This window comes from Erithacus rubecula (assembly GCF_903797595.1).
Source record: "Erithacus rubecula genome assembly, chromosome: Z".
NCBI classification, from domain to species: domain Eukaryota; kingdom Metazoa; phylum Chordata; class Aves; order Passeriformes; family Muscicapidae; genus Erithacus; species Erithacus rubecula.
The window spans coordinates 10,456,108-10,471,744 of NC_136661.1; the positions used below are offsets into that span (position 1 = coordinate 10,456,108).

The following is a 15,637-nucleotide window of genomic DNA, read 5'->3' on the forward strand; positions in this document are numbered from 1 at the left end:
TTAAACATCTTAAATAAACTTAATCCCCAAATTACTATTTTGGGAAGGCAGCATGAACTTGCAAATTGCAATATCATGCTGGCCTGACAGTCACAAGATGGTGCCTAGTAGGGTCGAAGATCCATGATGCTGCCAAGAGGGTAGCCCAATTCATCAAGAGCATGGATCACTACCCACTAATACTTTCTCATGTGGATACAAATTATACCAGAAGTCAAAAAATATCCAGTGTGAAGAGCTGTCCCTGAAGAATATCCATGAGCAGATGGAAAGCCTGTGAGAAGTCAGAGACTGAGGCAGCAAAGGACACCTTGTGACTGGGGTCTGCTACAGCTGCCTGAGCAAGGGGAGCCCATTGACCAAACCTTCCAGCTCCAGCTGCAGGAGGCATTGTGCCTGCAGGGTCTGGTCCTGTGGGGGGAACTCAACCACCCCAGCAGCCTTTGGGAAAGGAGCTTGGAGTGCTGTAGGCATTGCAGGACCATGGTTCAAAGCCATGTTCAGTAGGGATCTGAACAACCTGGTCTAGTGAAATGTGCCCTGTTCCACAGCAAGTGGGTTAGAACTAGATGATCTTCAGGGTACCCTTCCAATCCAAACCACTCTATGATCAGCCAAAGACCTCTACTAAGAGTCATTGAACCACATGAGTGCTGAAAAATATAAATTACTACCAGAAACTCCTCAACTACCTTTATTATACATATTTCTGGGCTTCAAGGCTAAAATGTATAAAGTACTCCAATGAGGCAAAAAATACTCAGCTATGTGTGTGACTTACACAGCATTAACATGCTTTTCTTTGCTTTATACTGTGGCATGAGAAACATTTTTTGTTTGTTTTCTCCTTTACAATCACTGCAAAGCTTTTTCAGTTCACTCTTTTCTCAGGATACATGTTTCTGCACCTTTCCCTCACCATCTGCTCACTGAGTCTTAATATTAAAGATTATCTACAGACCAATCTGCAGTTTCCCAGAGACAACAGTAATTTCTGCAACAATTCATTTTTCATCTGTTTGAATAGCTTCTACATCACAGCTGAAAACTAATTCAATAACAAACTTATTGCAGGATTAGGACTTCAGAAAATATTGTGAATGTTGATTAAGAACATGTACATTTCTTCTGAAAGGTGTAAGATTCTTGTTTCTTTTTGGGTGCCACAGCAAATTCTAGAACCACATTTCTCACAGAAGTGCAAGATAAATGCCTTAAAAACCTAACCTCTCTTTAGCATTTGCCAATAAGCTCTGCTTCATGTTGGAGCCTCTTTTTAGTTCTACTAAATTTTAATAGAAAAATTTAGAAGAATTTAGTGTGAAGTATTGCAACATTTTTGAAAAATCAGTATTTTGTATCATTCTAACCTAGAATAGCACTAGTTGGGCATCTAATGACTATGCAAAGATCCTGGTGACAGAGGAAGGTTACACTTATTCAAGTATCTTCTCTGTAGCAGAGCCATGAGTTACTAGGAAAAAACATTTTGTAAGTGAGGAGAATTGATAAGAAATGAAAATGCTCAGCATCTTCCATCCTGCCATGTAACCAGAATATGAAGGGAAGGTCAAAATCAGTGACCTGACAAAATCACTGATCTGTACCAAGAAAACTGGGTACACCAACTGGTGCAAGGTTATTGGTCTTCGCAGTTAAAGAAGACTATATTTCAGTTGATAGGTCTATGCATTTCTCTGTCTCTAGCCCTGGTTTATACAAAGTTGGGAAATGTTTTAATCTAGTTTAAAAAGGCATTTGAAATAAAGCTGAACTATTCATCAAGTTAGACAGTATTTGCCACAACAGTCCAATAATCCGTATTTCATATAATATTCATTTGAACAATTCAATCAATATTTTATGAGTAGGCCAATTTAAAAATAGTTGCTGGTTTTGTTTATTAATAAAAATGTAACCGTATAGCAGAAAATTATCATAGACACAGGCTACTTTTGCAAGAACAATTTACTGATATGAATGTAGTTGCCACCTCATTTGTATTTGCTTTAGTTAACCAGGTATATACAATACCAGTGTGTCTGTTACTCATTTTCAACCAAAAAAAGAAAGAGGGAGCCTCTGTTCATAGGCACTACTTTATTAGCATCTTAACAAAATATTTGAGAAAATGACAGCAGGTAGGATCAATGTTCAATAGACAAGTTCAGGTTTACAAGCTTTTCTAGAAAACAAACACCATTTTGCTGTACTTATTGTGTTTTCACACTCATACCAAAATTCTCTCTGAACCACATATTTGTGTATGTGGCTGGAACCCACCTGCCATTTGAACTCAGTTTTCCAGCAGTCTGATTTCCCTTGAACTTTATTTCCTAGTATTTGTCCACTATGGGAGGGGAATGGAAACTAATGGGGAAGGAAGGTAGGGGGGGAAGGGAAAAGAGAGGGAAGGACTAGGGTAGAATAAATGGGAAATACATTTAGAAGCACAGATAACTGACAGTAAAATATATGTTCTTTGGTTAGCAAGCAGAAAAAAAGGAAAGGACTTGCATACATGATAGATACGCACTAGCATTCTAAAGCAGAAGACAAGAATGTCAAGAGTGTATTCTTTCCCCACTGCCAGATGGAAGGGCTATTATTATAAATGAAAGGCAGCAGTAGTGGATGCCAGGCACTTTTGTTGTGTGCCAGATTCTGAAGTCCAGATGTAAGCAGGTTACCCCTGGGACAGGACAGGCTTCAGCTCCCGCAGCAGAACAGAACCAATCACAGTTTTCTCAGTGTTTATGATGAGCTGTGCTGTAGAGCTCTCCTTCAGCTCCACTGTGACTAGCATCAGTGACCCACTGTGCACAGTCTTAGCTGCAAATCTGGAGGGAAAAGGAAAAATAAAAAAAGAGAAAAATCACTGAGGATCTTAAGGTCAAAGACTGCTAATGTTTCCTTCTGCAAGTTTTAAATGAGCTTGAATATAACAAAATACTTCTAAATTCATTAATACGTTTCAAGGGATAAACCATAAAACCTCCCATAAATTCTTCAAACATAATTTATGTAAATATTTTTGCATTTTAGAAGGGCAAAGAAGTATCATGCAAAATTTTGTATTTAGTAGTACAAACTAAGTTTTATTTAAATAATTTTTAAATGTAAATATTGATTCTTCAGTTCATCTACAATATTCATACACACCAACAACCTGACTACAGCTGTATAAAATTTTCCAAGGCTTTTCATTATTTGGTGACCCAAAGAAATACAACTATGTTAAATGTAGTAGAACACATACAAAAAGCCAAATTGTTGTACTTTCTGAAATATGTCTCCTCCTGTAACCCCAGAAATTAATTCATACTAAAATTAGTCAAAATTATAAACATACAAAACAACCAGTTTGAAAAGACAGTAAACAGCAAGGCAGAGTTATTCTATCCATTAATTTATCTCCAGAACCATAAAAATGTGGACAATATTTTAAAATATTTTATAGTAATTAAAAAACCTACAAAGGAAATAAAAAACTACCAACCAATCAGACAGACAAAAGTTAGGACTAATGCACCATTACTAAATTCCAAGACATGAAGAACCCACTAATTACATGGAATTAAAAGCAAAACTAGCCTTTTAAGCACCACAATTGACTGAAAAGCCATTTTAGGCACAATGAACTTCTGCCAATCCCGTTAATTCATTCTGCGTGCAGAGCCAGGCCCAAGAGACAGGAATCAAGAGGATGGCAACAGCGACCATCTTCCCATCTTCCCATCTTCCACAAGGAGCCCAACACGCTTTCTCTCCCCCCGCCCTTCTTAGTTACTTCTCAACAACAAAGTTGCTGCACATGGGCTTTTGAAAACACTAACAAGTGTGGAGCAGGTCTGTGACCCCGTCTGACCCCACTTTGCAGGGCCAATCTCCTCTCCTCTTTCTGAATGACACGTGTCTGAATCAGAGCCATCTGCCTCAATTTGCGCAACATCTTCAGTCACAATAGGACCCAGTTAGCCCTGACAACAGCTCACAATACAGAAAAATCAAACTGCTGCGCTGACAGCACGCTGTGGGCTATTCAAGAGCAAACCAACTGGTCAGTGTCTCCTGCCTGACAATCAGCATGGGCCTTGCAAAGCGCCTACCCAAGCCCTGGGGGATCTGTTTAATTACCATCAACATAAAGGAGGGAGTTTATCAGGAGATACTCAAAAAACTTCACTCCAGACTTAATTAAAATATTAGCCACTTAAGCAGGAAGCAGGTTCTCTTTAAACGAGAAGTAATTTCTGTCTTTTTTTTTTCTTTTTAAACTAAGCATATCAAAATCTCATAACACATTATACTAATTAAGGAAACATGGGGTACTTTTCTAATGTCACCCATCACAGGTCAATCTATTCTTTTGTGTGGATTACAGATACATTCAAAGACCTCTCTCTTAAATAGGAGGTTATAAAACAATATTACTAGTAGAAAAATTACCTACTTAGCTAGTTATATCAATGATTTCATCTATTTATGCTGCAATGCAGAAGATGACTATTTCTCTTGTTGACTTCGACAGGGGGATAATTATAGAAACAATAGTCTTATTAGTCACTTTATTTACTTAACAGTTGTGTCTTGGGACAACACAGAAGCAGATTATCTCTGAGTATGCACATAAATAGGTTGCTAGTTGGCACTCCTGCTGTGCTTCATAGCCTCGAGGCTAGATTTTACCCTTTTTTATCAAAAGCTGAAAGTGATACAAAGTCAGCTTTCTGGGAAAGACAAGGTGGTCCAAAGCATGAGAGATGAGTTTTGTGCTGATATTTTTACATGCGAATTTGCAAAATCACTTAGGAGATCAATAGTACTTTTCCATAGCCCTGAACAAACCACACAAAATCAATAAATGTGAGTTTGCATGTGGCTCGCAAGATGCAAAGGGCCTGATACTCAGATAATTTTACACAAAGTGTTAATACACATAACTAGCAGCAGCTAATCAGCTTCTATCAATGGTTACCAATAAGGGATCTGGAATTGCTCGAATTGGACTACAACAGAAAGACTTATTTCACCATTAAGAAAGCATCTATAGAAGAGAACCACTCAGTGGGTTTACAGCTGCTTTTGAACTTTGGAAACCAAAATCTGTTCCTTACAATAGGGAATATAATCTAGTTTCTCGGGACAGTTACAAATACACTTGTATGATCTGTAAAACCGAATACAGTTTTATATAAAAGGAGGAAGCAGTTGGTACTAGCAGTAAAACTAATTTGCCAGTTATTTAGATGTTTCAAACACACTGAAGGATTGAAGGGTTTAGTTAATAGCTGTTTTTATAACTAAATACATGCTACTGCATTTATATGCTAACTCTTACCATAAACCTTCAAGGATTTTCCAAAAGGTGTTGTGCTCAACTAAATATCTAGAAAAGCCTAGAAAGTAATTTAAAAAATCTCTCAGCAGCAAAGAATTTATCACTAATAACGTGTTCACTCTTAGTGAGAAACTTTTATTTTCTACGTGAGGTCAGTAATATAATTTTTCACTTTGTATGATAGAATTTGAACTAAAAACAAACAAACAAACAAAAAAAATCCCCAAACCAAACTAAAGCAAAAAAGACAATAAACCAACAAGAAACCACTGACTTATATAAGCTTTGAAAACTGCACTGTGTTACATTTAAATCTAGGATGTACATGATGGACTGTAGGTCCAAAAGAATGAATTTCTCCCGTGGACAACTAGTAACATAAGACATATACTATGAGCATGGTTCTATTGCAACAAAAGACACATCTGTAAATTAAAAAAAAAAAAAACCCAAACAAACAAAAAACAAAACAACCCCCCCAACCAAACAACAACAACAACAAATCCCTCCAAACCAAATCAGAACAAAAAAACGCAGAAAAAACAAAAACCAAAGCAAATGAGAAATGGGGATACATCCAGAAAACAGAGCAAAATATTTACTAATAGCTTCAAGATGGCTGTTTCTGCTATGATGCAGTATTTAATTCTGTGATAATATTGACGCTAAACCTGATTTTACATCACTAAAATATTCAGGAACATTTGCAACTAAATATTTTTTCCATTTTAAAAAATCAAGACAGATTAGAACAAAACCATGTAAGAAATATTTGCACATTATGAACGTTTACAATTTTTTTGGAAAGAATGTTAAATATTCTGAGCATATGTGACATGCAAAAAAAAAAAGGAGCTAATACATTTCTTTTATATAAATATAGTACTTATCAGTGGATAAGGAAATATACATTAAGAATCAAATTCAACATCAATAAAATACTATATATTTTTAGAAAGTAACTCGGTCTTTCAGGAGTTAAAAATAAAGCACATAGTCTCGGTCACTTCCCAAGAAAATGAAATTTTCCATACAGAAAAATCTGATATATAGTTGATATAAAGAGCAAACACACAGTATCAGATACTACAATGTGACAGCATTTGCCAAACACTGACTATGCAATGATGACTAGTCTGAGTGCAGACTGGCAGTAATTTTGTCTTTTTCAGTAGACAAAATACAGCTACACTATAAAGAAACACATTTTTATGGGGAAAGGTTATGAAAATTTCATAGCAGTGAATATATAGCAGCAGACTAACACATTTAAAATCTAGTCTTTAAAATTCAACATTTGAGAAAGTAAATTTACACCTGAACACTCACTATCGGGATATTTACAGCAGAGCAGGGTTCATTACGCATAATTCAACAGCATTATAACACACTCTCTCCTGTCCGGTGCTTTTCTTCCTCTCTGACTTTTCTATTCAAGCTAAATTTTCTTCTTTTTCTGTTCTACTGCTTACCACAAAGAGTGACAATGGCCCATGGAGGCTAAAACTTTTTTTTTCTTCCACCCTTTCTTTAAATCTTGTACATGAAGCCTTCAATTACTGCCTGCTGAAGCAGACAGAATCCTATTAGTAAGGAAGACAATCAGAAGATGCAATGCCCTGCCCTAGCTGTAGAAAAATAATTAGTCCAAAGCTGACAAATGTGTAATCAAGTTAGGCAATGAATATATTCAAAGGGGAAAAAAATACTGCTGTGTGAATCAGTCTTCAATTTGTAAACATAAGAATGAATAACTACAAAGGACCTTCCAGCACATAACTGGACAACAATGATAGTTACACTTATAGTTTCTTCCCATCACTCTGCTATGTGAAGATTTTAACTTATAAATAACAACTCGTCTAAAGATTAGCTAAATTACTAATTTACTTGTATTCATTTTCTGAGTAAGCCTTAGAATGTGAAAAGGAAGTATTTGGGTATTAGTTCGGACCTGGGGATAGAGAAAGCTTAACACCAAAAGTGGAAGCACAAATATACTCACAAAAAGAAGGAACTTATTGGGTGATTTTAACATTGGTTACTACTAATAAAATTTGAATACTATTTACCTTAAAAATCATATTATGATAATGCAACTTTCTTTTTTTCAAGCATATTTAATGCAATTTTAACACTATTTTTGAACAAATTGTTCAAAATACATAACTCAATTAAACAATGTAATTATTTTCACCATAATCTATTTTTTCAGGGGGTACAGAAAACCAAAATTGTAAAATAAATTGTAATCAAATGTATGTATTTTTACCATGTTTATTTCTATTGCCAAAAGAGATTTTTAATCTGTCCTCACTTTGCAACAATCAGCTGCAATGTACCTCTAACAAAAATGCAAAAATGCAAGAGAGTCATCTGAACTTACTTAGCATTAATCCACATGTCCAAAAAGATGCTGCATGAACTTTTTATCATCTTCCAAATTTATAATTAGTTTAAAAACATCAACATTTTTATATGTAGGCATTTATATTTTCTGCCTAAAACTTCAATAAGCTAAAAGCTTGAATCAAAATATTTGGTCCTCTTACCCAGAAATTCCTAATTGTAATACTTGATCAATTTGTTTTATTATATGCTTTACTTTTTTCTTTTTTTCCTATAGAATTGGGCATTTAATATGATACATGCTTGAGAATTATACTCTGTCTATTTTTAAAGCAGGATATAAATTTTAATTTGTAGGAAAACTACTTAATTTCAAGAAAGCAGATTACCTTTTGGAAAGATATTTAAATAATAAATATTAAATACTCAGAGATATTTACAATCAAAGACAGTCTTTTGCTCAGTTATTTCTTTAAGTGTTCAGCATTTTCTGTTTAAATAACTGGCTCAAAAGGCTCCTGTTTGTTTTTCAAAGAAAATGCTGCACATATTTATCACTTTATACCATTCAGATACAAAAGCAGTGCTGTCCTCTAGTGGACAGCAAATAAGTCAGGCTAGAACAATCTATTTTGATTAGCTGCATATCTAAAATGACTCACTCATATACTTTTAATGTTAATACCAATTCAATTTCCTTAGGGTATTTTAAAATTTTGCGATTTGCATATAAGCTCCTTAATACAATAATATATCTACAGTATTGAGGACATTAAAATAATTCTGTGTAAAGGTATTCTCTTGATCAAGTATTTTGCACTAGGTAAATAAAATCTTCATAAAATGGTAACACATGAAAACAGTATTAGTACACACAGGACCCTTTTGTCAGCAGAGAGAAAATGTCAAGGTTTTGGAACATTAGGATATGATTAAGGATTTGATTAGTCTTACTTAAGGAATATTTATAATTGGAAGAGTAACATGAGGAACTACAGAATGAGCACTTTCATACTTATAAAATTCAGTTTTCTTTTCCACTATTAATAAAAATATTAATCAAAGAGTAGTTACTAAGTTACTATGCAGAAAGACTTCTAGTCCTGCCTGTTTAAAGAAGTAGAAATGGTTAACCCAGCTGGAGTTTTTTAATTTATTTTTTGTTTGTTTGTCTTTTTGTTTTTTGGTTTTTTTTTCAGAAAAGAAAATAAAACCAAAACCCCCAAAACAGAAAGCTGGAATTACTTGAATTACTTCCATCAGAAAGCAAGAAAACATTAAGAGTTTGCAACTTCTGGCGAAAATAAAGGCTGAAATAACTGTGGGCATGGACATACTATTCCATTTAAAATTGTCTCCTACAGGGAAAAACTATCAGAGAAGCTGTTTTACCTAGGTTATTTAGCTCTCTAATTAATTCTTACTTGAGAGATTAGAAAGCGAAATCAAAGCTGCATGCCTGTTGCAAGTTTATTTATGCAGCTACCCACTGAAGCTTTCCAGAAGAGTAGAAAAGGAAGACTGAGACCCCACAGCTAAGGAACTACAGAAGCAAAACAGTCGTAGGTAACTGCATCAAAGGAGTTATTTTGCAGGAGCAGAGGTTGATTTCACTTCCTTGGAGCCCTCCAACAGGCTAATTCCTTAGTGAAAAATCTTAGAACATGTGTGCTTCCGCACAGAAGAGAAAGGGCCTTTAAAAAAGTCTTTGTGGATTTATAGACCTTTTAATCAACTACTGACAACATATACTTGGATTCAAGTGAATAACTACAAATAATTTCTGTTTCTCAGAAATTTCTACATGGTGTTTATCCTCAATAGATGGGCATTTTTCTTTCCAGAAGACATGCTGGAAGCAGATGCAGTTGTTAGTTATGTTAAGCTGATGGTGTCTGATCACTAACTTTCTGCCTGAGAATTCTTCCAAATTTAGTGCAAATCGGAAGATGACATACATAGAAAAATTTTCCAGGTGGACCTCTTTAAATGGAGTTTGGTTCAATACAAATGTAGCTACACACATGTGCAACTGCATACCTTTTCTCCCCACATTAAATGTTGCTGGACTAAAAAGATGTGGGGAGGATAACTGATTACTAAGAACGACATTCTCTGATAATCAAAATTGTCTGTAAACAAAACCTTCTTTCCTTTGAGAATCAGTCTGCCAATATACTATAAATGGGACATGACAGGTTGCAAAATGATAAAAAGGGGTGAATACAACCAGACTGTCAGGCTGATGCATGGAGTGAGAAATTAAGGCTAGTGAAACACAGGTCCTGGGATTTCTGCATTTTCTGGATTTTAAACATTTTATGCAGGTTTCTACATTTGATCTTGTTGCTTTCGTATTATTCAGAATATGAATTCTCACCCATTGCAGTGTGTTTACTATCATAATAAATGATTTACACAGTATATTTCTGATTTTGCTAACAAGACAGGTGGATGGTATTTTACATCTTCTTCAAGAAATCAGGTAGTTAAGGGTACACCAAACAATGGCATACTACATACAGAAAGCTCTGAAGAAACTACATGGTTCAGTGAACCATCCCTAAAAATGTAGGTCTCAGAAGCAGCACAGTCACTGCATGCACTGCTGTGCTTGAGCTAGTTAGACCTGCCCCAGCAATGAGCAGAAGTGCAGTTTCATGCTTCTTTATTTAAAACTTAGCTTGCCTGCTGCTAATTCTGGTGTCTACTATGACAGCGCACTATGAGATGAGAATCACCCCTCTGCAAGTCCTAGTCATGTCTAGAAAAAAGAGACGGCTTTTAGTATTGCCACTTTCATGACTGTAACGAAGAAAGACATTAAAATCCCTATTTTTGTTGAAAGAGATTTGATTGTTGCATACTGGGTTCTTGAATTCATAGAACTGATCATGTGAAATTTGAGGACTGAAATTAATTCTGTTCTGTCTCAGAGTGCAGGTCAATGGCTACAGCCATTCTGAGGAACTGCAGAACAGAGATATATATGACACCATGCTCACTTTCTAATCCTGCTACTTCCTGTTTGCAATTGAGGATTCCTTCCAGAATACAACAGCAGCAATAGACTAGTGCAATGGACTATTAAATAAGTTGAGGTTGACTAAACTTCATTCTTCATTATCCACCCTGCTGGTTTCACAGTTTTATCTCAGTGACTGATTGGGCAATGCACAGGTAGTTTTTAAGAATGAAAAAAGTGGAAAAGATAATCTATCTTACACCATTTTTAGAGTCACAGTCATTGATGTCAATAATATTCTGTAGTGTGATGCATACCATTTAAGAAATACTTTTGGAAGTAGAAGGTAGAGATGCAAGTAGTTGAAGACAGCCTGATTCTCCATCCCATTGCACATTATACTCTGATGTCAAGAGAAGCACACAAGTATAAAACAAATCAAGAGTGAGGAAGTAAATCCAGTTTGTGATCTTAGCTCTAAACAGATTTTTCTCCCACATGCTACTGTCAACACTTTAAAAGCTTTGCAGCATATTTTTGTTGGTAGCATGAAGAAACACCTTCTATGTACATTTCTATTAATTTTTTTCCTAAGCCAATTTAGGCTGAAACACATCGCTCCTTCGTGCATAGGACCTTATGTAATAGTAGACAATATTTTGACACTTTCTAGAGGATTATAAGAGCACTGAAGTCCTTGCAAGATTGTAGTCTGCAACTAGCCTTTTCATTCTATCACCATCTGTTATCTTTTGCTACACTCAAACTGAAGCAGATGATGACTACCTATACTTGTAAGAGATGAAAATGAATAAAGGAGGAAGAAACCAGAGGAACTTTTAGAATATTCATCTGAGAAGAATAAGCAACACATGTTGAAAGTTACACTTGCATGAAGGATGTTTCTGGGTAAATAAGGCTTGTGTCAGTTAAACAGAATATGACTGAAAATCTTAAGTTGAATAATGTCTTAATCTTACCATATTTTGAAATAGAACAGTCTGGATTTCTTATTCTTTTTTGTAGTTTTTGTATCTAAAGCAATGAATGCTACTGCTCAAGTAGAGACCAGTGTTGCTTTCACCAACAACCAGGACTTCAAGTGGTGTTCTACAGAAGAATCAACTCTGAGAGAATAAATGTCTTCCACTCTATACCCTCTTATCTTGAAGATAGGCTTTCCCCACTAACAACAAACAGCAGACATACTTCAGCTGAAAACTACTTGTTCCCTAAAGGTAGTTATTCAGAGTGATTTAATTCCCTGCAGGAACAAATACTTTTCTTTTAGTGTCTTTGTCTTCAAATATTCAAACGGTGCCCTCAGGTTTGAGGTCTGAACCAAAAGGCAGAAGTTTGGTGCCTTAGCTGACTCTTTGAAATCAATTTATCAACATCGATGGTTCTTAGAACATTAAAAGAACTATGGATATTTCAAAAATTACTCTCATCAGTCTTGTGAAAAAATATTTTAAGAAAAAAAGGATTATTTTCTGAGGTTTTCATGTTTAAAAAACACATTACCCATTCAAGAAAATCAGTCTTTTGAAATGCATTTCACATTCTTGCTTCTAGTAGAAACCTTTAAAAATTGAAACATTTCCACTTATTAGCAAAAGCAAGAAGGATCAATACATAAAATAGCTAAATCGTATTAAGAACATGCATATACATTGCATGTTGTCTTACAAGACCCCGTAATCTAAGCCCTTGAATAGACTCCCTTGAAGATCAGATAACTATTCTAAAGGAAGTAAAACAGTACAGCAAATTTACTTTTCAAATATATAAATATTAAGCTGCAAAAGTGCTTATGTCTCTGTCTCTGTCTATGTCTACGTCTATGTCTATATGCTACCGAGTAAAAAATTTTTGCAGTTACCACTTCAAATAAAATCAGGTCTGCAAAAAACAGTTTAAAGCAGAATCAACTATGTCACGTGGAATATTGTTCATCTAACAGTTAAATTATTACATTTTAACTAAGCACAGAAATTCTGCAGCCACATGGTAAAGAGAGAAAAGAAATGCATGTAAGAAAGTGTTGCTATATTGTAATATGCTCAGATATACAGTTCATGTATTTGACATTTGTTTTCACTTATTTCCTTTTTCTTTGGTGACTATATGCTACTCTGTTCATATTTATTTCAAGTATTTACTTTCAAATCTTCATTATATTTGCTCTGAGTGTTTTTACTTGGTGCAAAAATAAAATCCTAATAAAGTTATTAATTTAAGGACCAGTAATTGGATTCCACCAGCATGACAACATCTTCAGCACGAATGTGAATATGTTTAGACTGAAAGAAACCATGAAACACACCTGTTCATGTTCATTAGATACTCTTGCACTTGTATTAAACTGTACAATTTCATTTTGAATGAGTATATTGCATTACCAGGCAATACAGTTTTTTTGGCATTAGCCATCATTAAGCAGTAATACTCAAGTTGGGGATGATCAACTAATAGGTTAATGTAATTCATGCTGCACAGTGCAGAACGTCAGTCAAAAAACCCAGTATTTCTGTTTCTGTGCAAAATGGTAAGTTCCAGGCTCTTCCAAGAAGTCAGCTGAAGTAGTCTGCACAGAACACCATATGAGCTGAAAGTTTTTGGATGTAATTTTTTTCTCCAACATCACTTGCAATAGAACAAGACAAATTACAATCCTATAAAAAACTAAAAATTAAAATTCACTTTTAACATATTTTTATTGAATCTGTAACAATTTAGACAAGATAAAAGGTGACTGTTTATTTTATTATACTGAAACTGTGTCACAATTCCAGAAATATCCTGAAATAAAAATCGCAATTCTTGTATCCATGAGACTTCTGCCAGAAGAGATTTGTTTCCTCTCATGACAGAGTTAATTTAATCCAAGCATATGTTTGATTTATATATATATATATATATATGAAACTATTCAATGTTTTTTTACAGCATTTTAATGATAAAGCATTACTGTTTAAAAGATGAACAGGTTAATCACAGTATCAATTAGGTAATGTTCCTGCTCAGTAAAATCTAGGTGGAATTATGACTACATAATATCTGTGAACTCCATTTACTTATGGTGAAGCAAATGAAGGACTGTTTTCTTAATGCTTATCAACTGCTGGGCATTTCTCATAGGCCACTTAAATTGTTACAAACTACTTGTTTTGCTTGATGGATTATTCTATAGTCTATTCTATAACTACTGTGGCAGACTGAAATTGAAAACGTTGTATTTTGAATCTAAAAAATGAAAGAAGACTTTAGGATGCTGAAGCACTCTGAATACTTTAGCTTCACCTGAACGTGCCTTTAAGCACTGTCTCTGAAGGAATGTATCCAACAGTAAGCTCATCTGGAAAATTTCTTTTAAAAGAAACAAAAAGAGCAAAAGAAAACAACATAAAATTAGAAACTTATCTACAACCAGAAAACCTATGGCTGAGCTAGGCTATTATTTTAGGGAGCCTTTTTGAGACTCAGTCAACAAAACAATCCATGCCTATGTGGTAAGTCTCATGTGATAGATAGGGTAAAGATGGAGAGCACCTGTAGACTGCAGACACTTCAGTCTCTCTTGACTGACACTCTCACCTAGTCTTTGAATTGATGTTGAGAACACAGGCTATACAGATCCCTCAGGGATGCGACAAATGAGGACTCTTTCATGGAGGATCAGGTGTCAACAGTGACAATCATTTCAGTGCAATTGCACTAGCTGTGCCATGTTTTTATGGTGAAACAGAATTTTATCATTAACCGTATCAAATACATAGGAAAATCCAGCTGGGTTAATGTTAATGCAATGCAATACAAATGCCCAGCAATGCAAAAGAGACTACATCCAACAATACCAGGCTATTAATCTTGTGTAGGCTACAGCATTCTCACCCTTTCAAACAGCCATTTCAGTCCACAAAATTTCAAAGAAAAGCATTGTTCTTCTCTTTAAAAGAAGGTACTTTGCTCTTATTGAATAGCAAAATTCAGGAGATTACAGATAATTCAAAATTTAATGAACAGTTTTAGTAGCTGGTAAGAGAGATGTATTCATTTTCTTAGTTCAAGACCAGGTTAACCTGCTTGTTCCTGCCACAAGTGAGAAGCCATACAGATTCACAGGATTAAATATTTTGAGTCAATCTCATTAAAAGCTGTCATTAACCAACAATTGCATCAATTCCACTGACATTCTGCATCATAGCATTTAAATGAAATGGATTAATCTACAAGTGAAAACTGGAAATTTGACAGGGCCAATGACTTTCTTGGCTGATAATTGCTTATGCTTGCATATATATATATAGGCAGAAAGATAGATATAGATAAATGTATAGGAACATATTTTAAAAAAAGTAGGAAAACAAGTTGCTCCTCACAGATGATAAAACTGGAGCAGGCTACCTACTATGGGAAACAGAAGCAAAAGGTAAAAAAATCCCCAAAAATCTTATTGAAAGTACTGTGCTCTAAAAGGTTAGCTCCTCCTTTTGAAACAAAACAAGGCATAGACAATTCCCTCTAACTGTGTAAAATCCAGATACTTCTATAGACACTCAAATAATGAGCTGCAGAGTACTCAGGCTCAAGTTACTATCTGCTTAGTATTATTATATGCTGCAGTGTAACTTGGTACCTTCTCCCTTAGAGGTATGGGTAATAAAATTTTCCCTAGTATTATCAAATGTTAAAGTATTTTGAACTAACAAATTCATATTAAAATATGGTCATACTTTGAATAACATATAATCTTACCTGTGTATGTTATCTTGACCAGAAGGGACTACACCCAGGTTTGCTGCTTTCACTACTCTGTCAATTATTACAAGTCTAGCAGAATTCTGTGGAGCAACAGCTATTGTAGCAGATGTCTCATTCATTCCTGTCAGCATTCCTGAAACATTAAGTATTTCATTAAAAATACACTAAGATTTGCCTGCTTATTAAGCATTAAATAAAAATAGTAGGCATCTAAACAA

At 34.8% G+C, this 15,637-nt stretch overlaps 1 protein-coding gene across 3 annotated transcripts in view; it reads right to left on the bottom strand.

Annotated features, from left to right (window-relative positions):
* Positions 1-2,083: 2,083 nt before the first annotated feature.
* AP3B1 (adaptor related protein complex 3 subunit beta 1) overlaps positions 2,084-15,637 on the bottom strand; it is a 154,182-nt gene continuing 140,628 nt past the window's right edge. For all 3 annotated transcript variants that reach the window (XM_079330184.1, XM_079330183.1, XM_079330185.1), the window contains 2 exons: positions 15,414-15,552; positions 2,084-2,840 (listed from right to left, as the gene is read on the bottom strand). In XM_079330184.1, the coding sequence (XP_079186310.1) occupies positions 2,687-2,840; positions 15,414-15,552 (293 nt within the window). In that variant the 3' untranslated portion in view covers positions 2,084-2,686. The remainder of the gene's footprint in view (positions 2,841-15,413; positions 15,553-15,637) is intronic.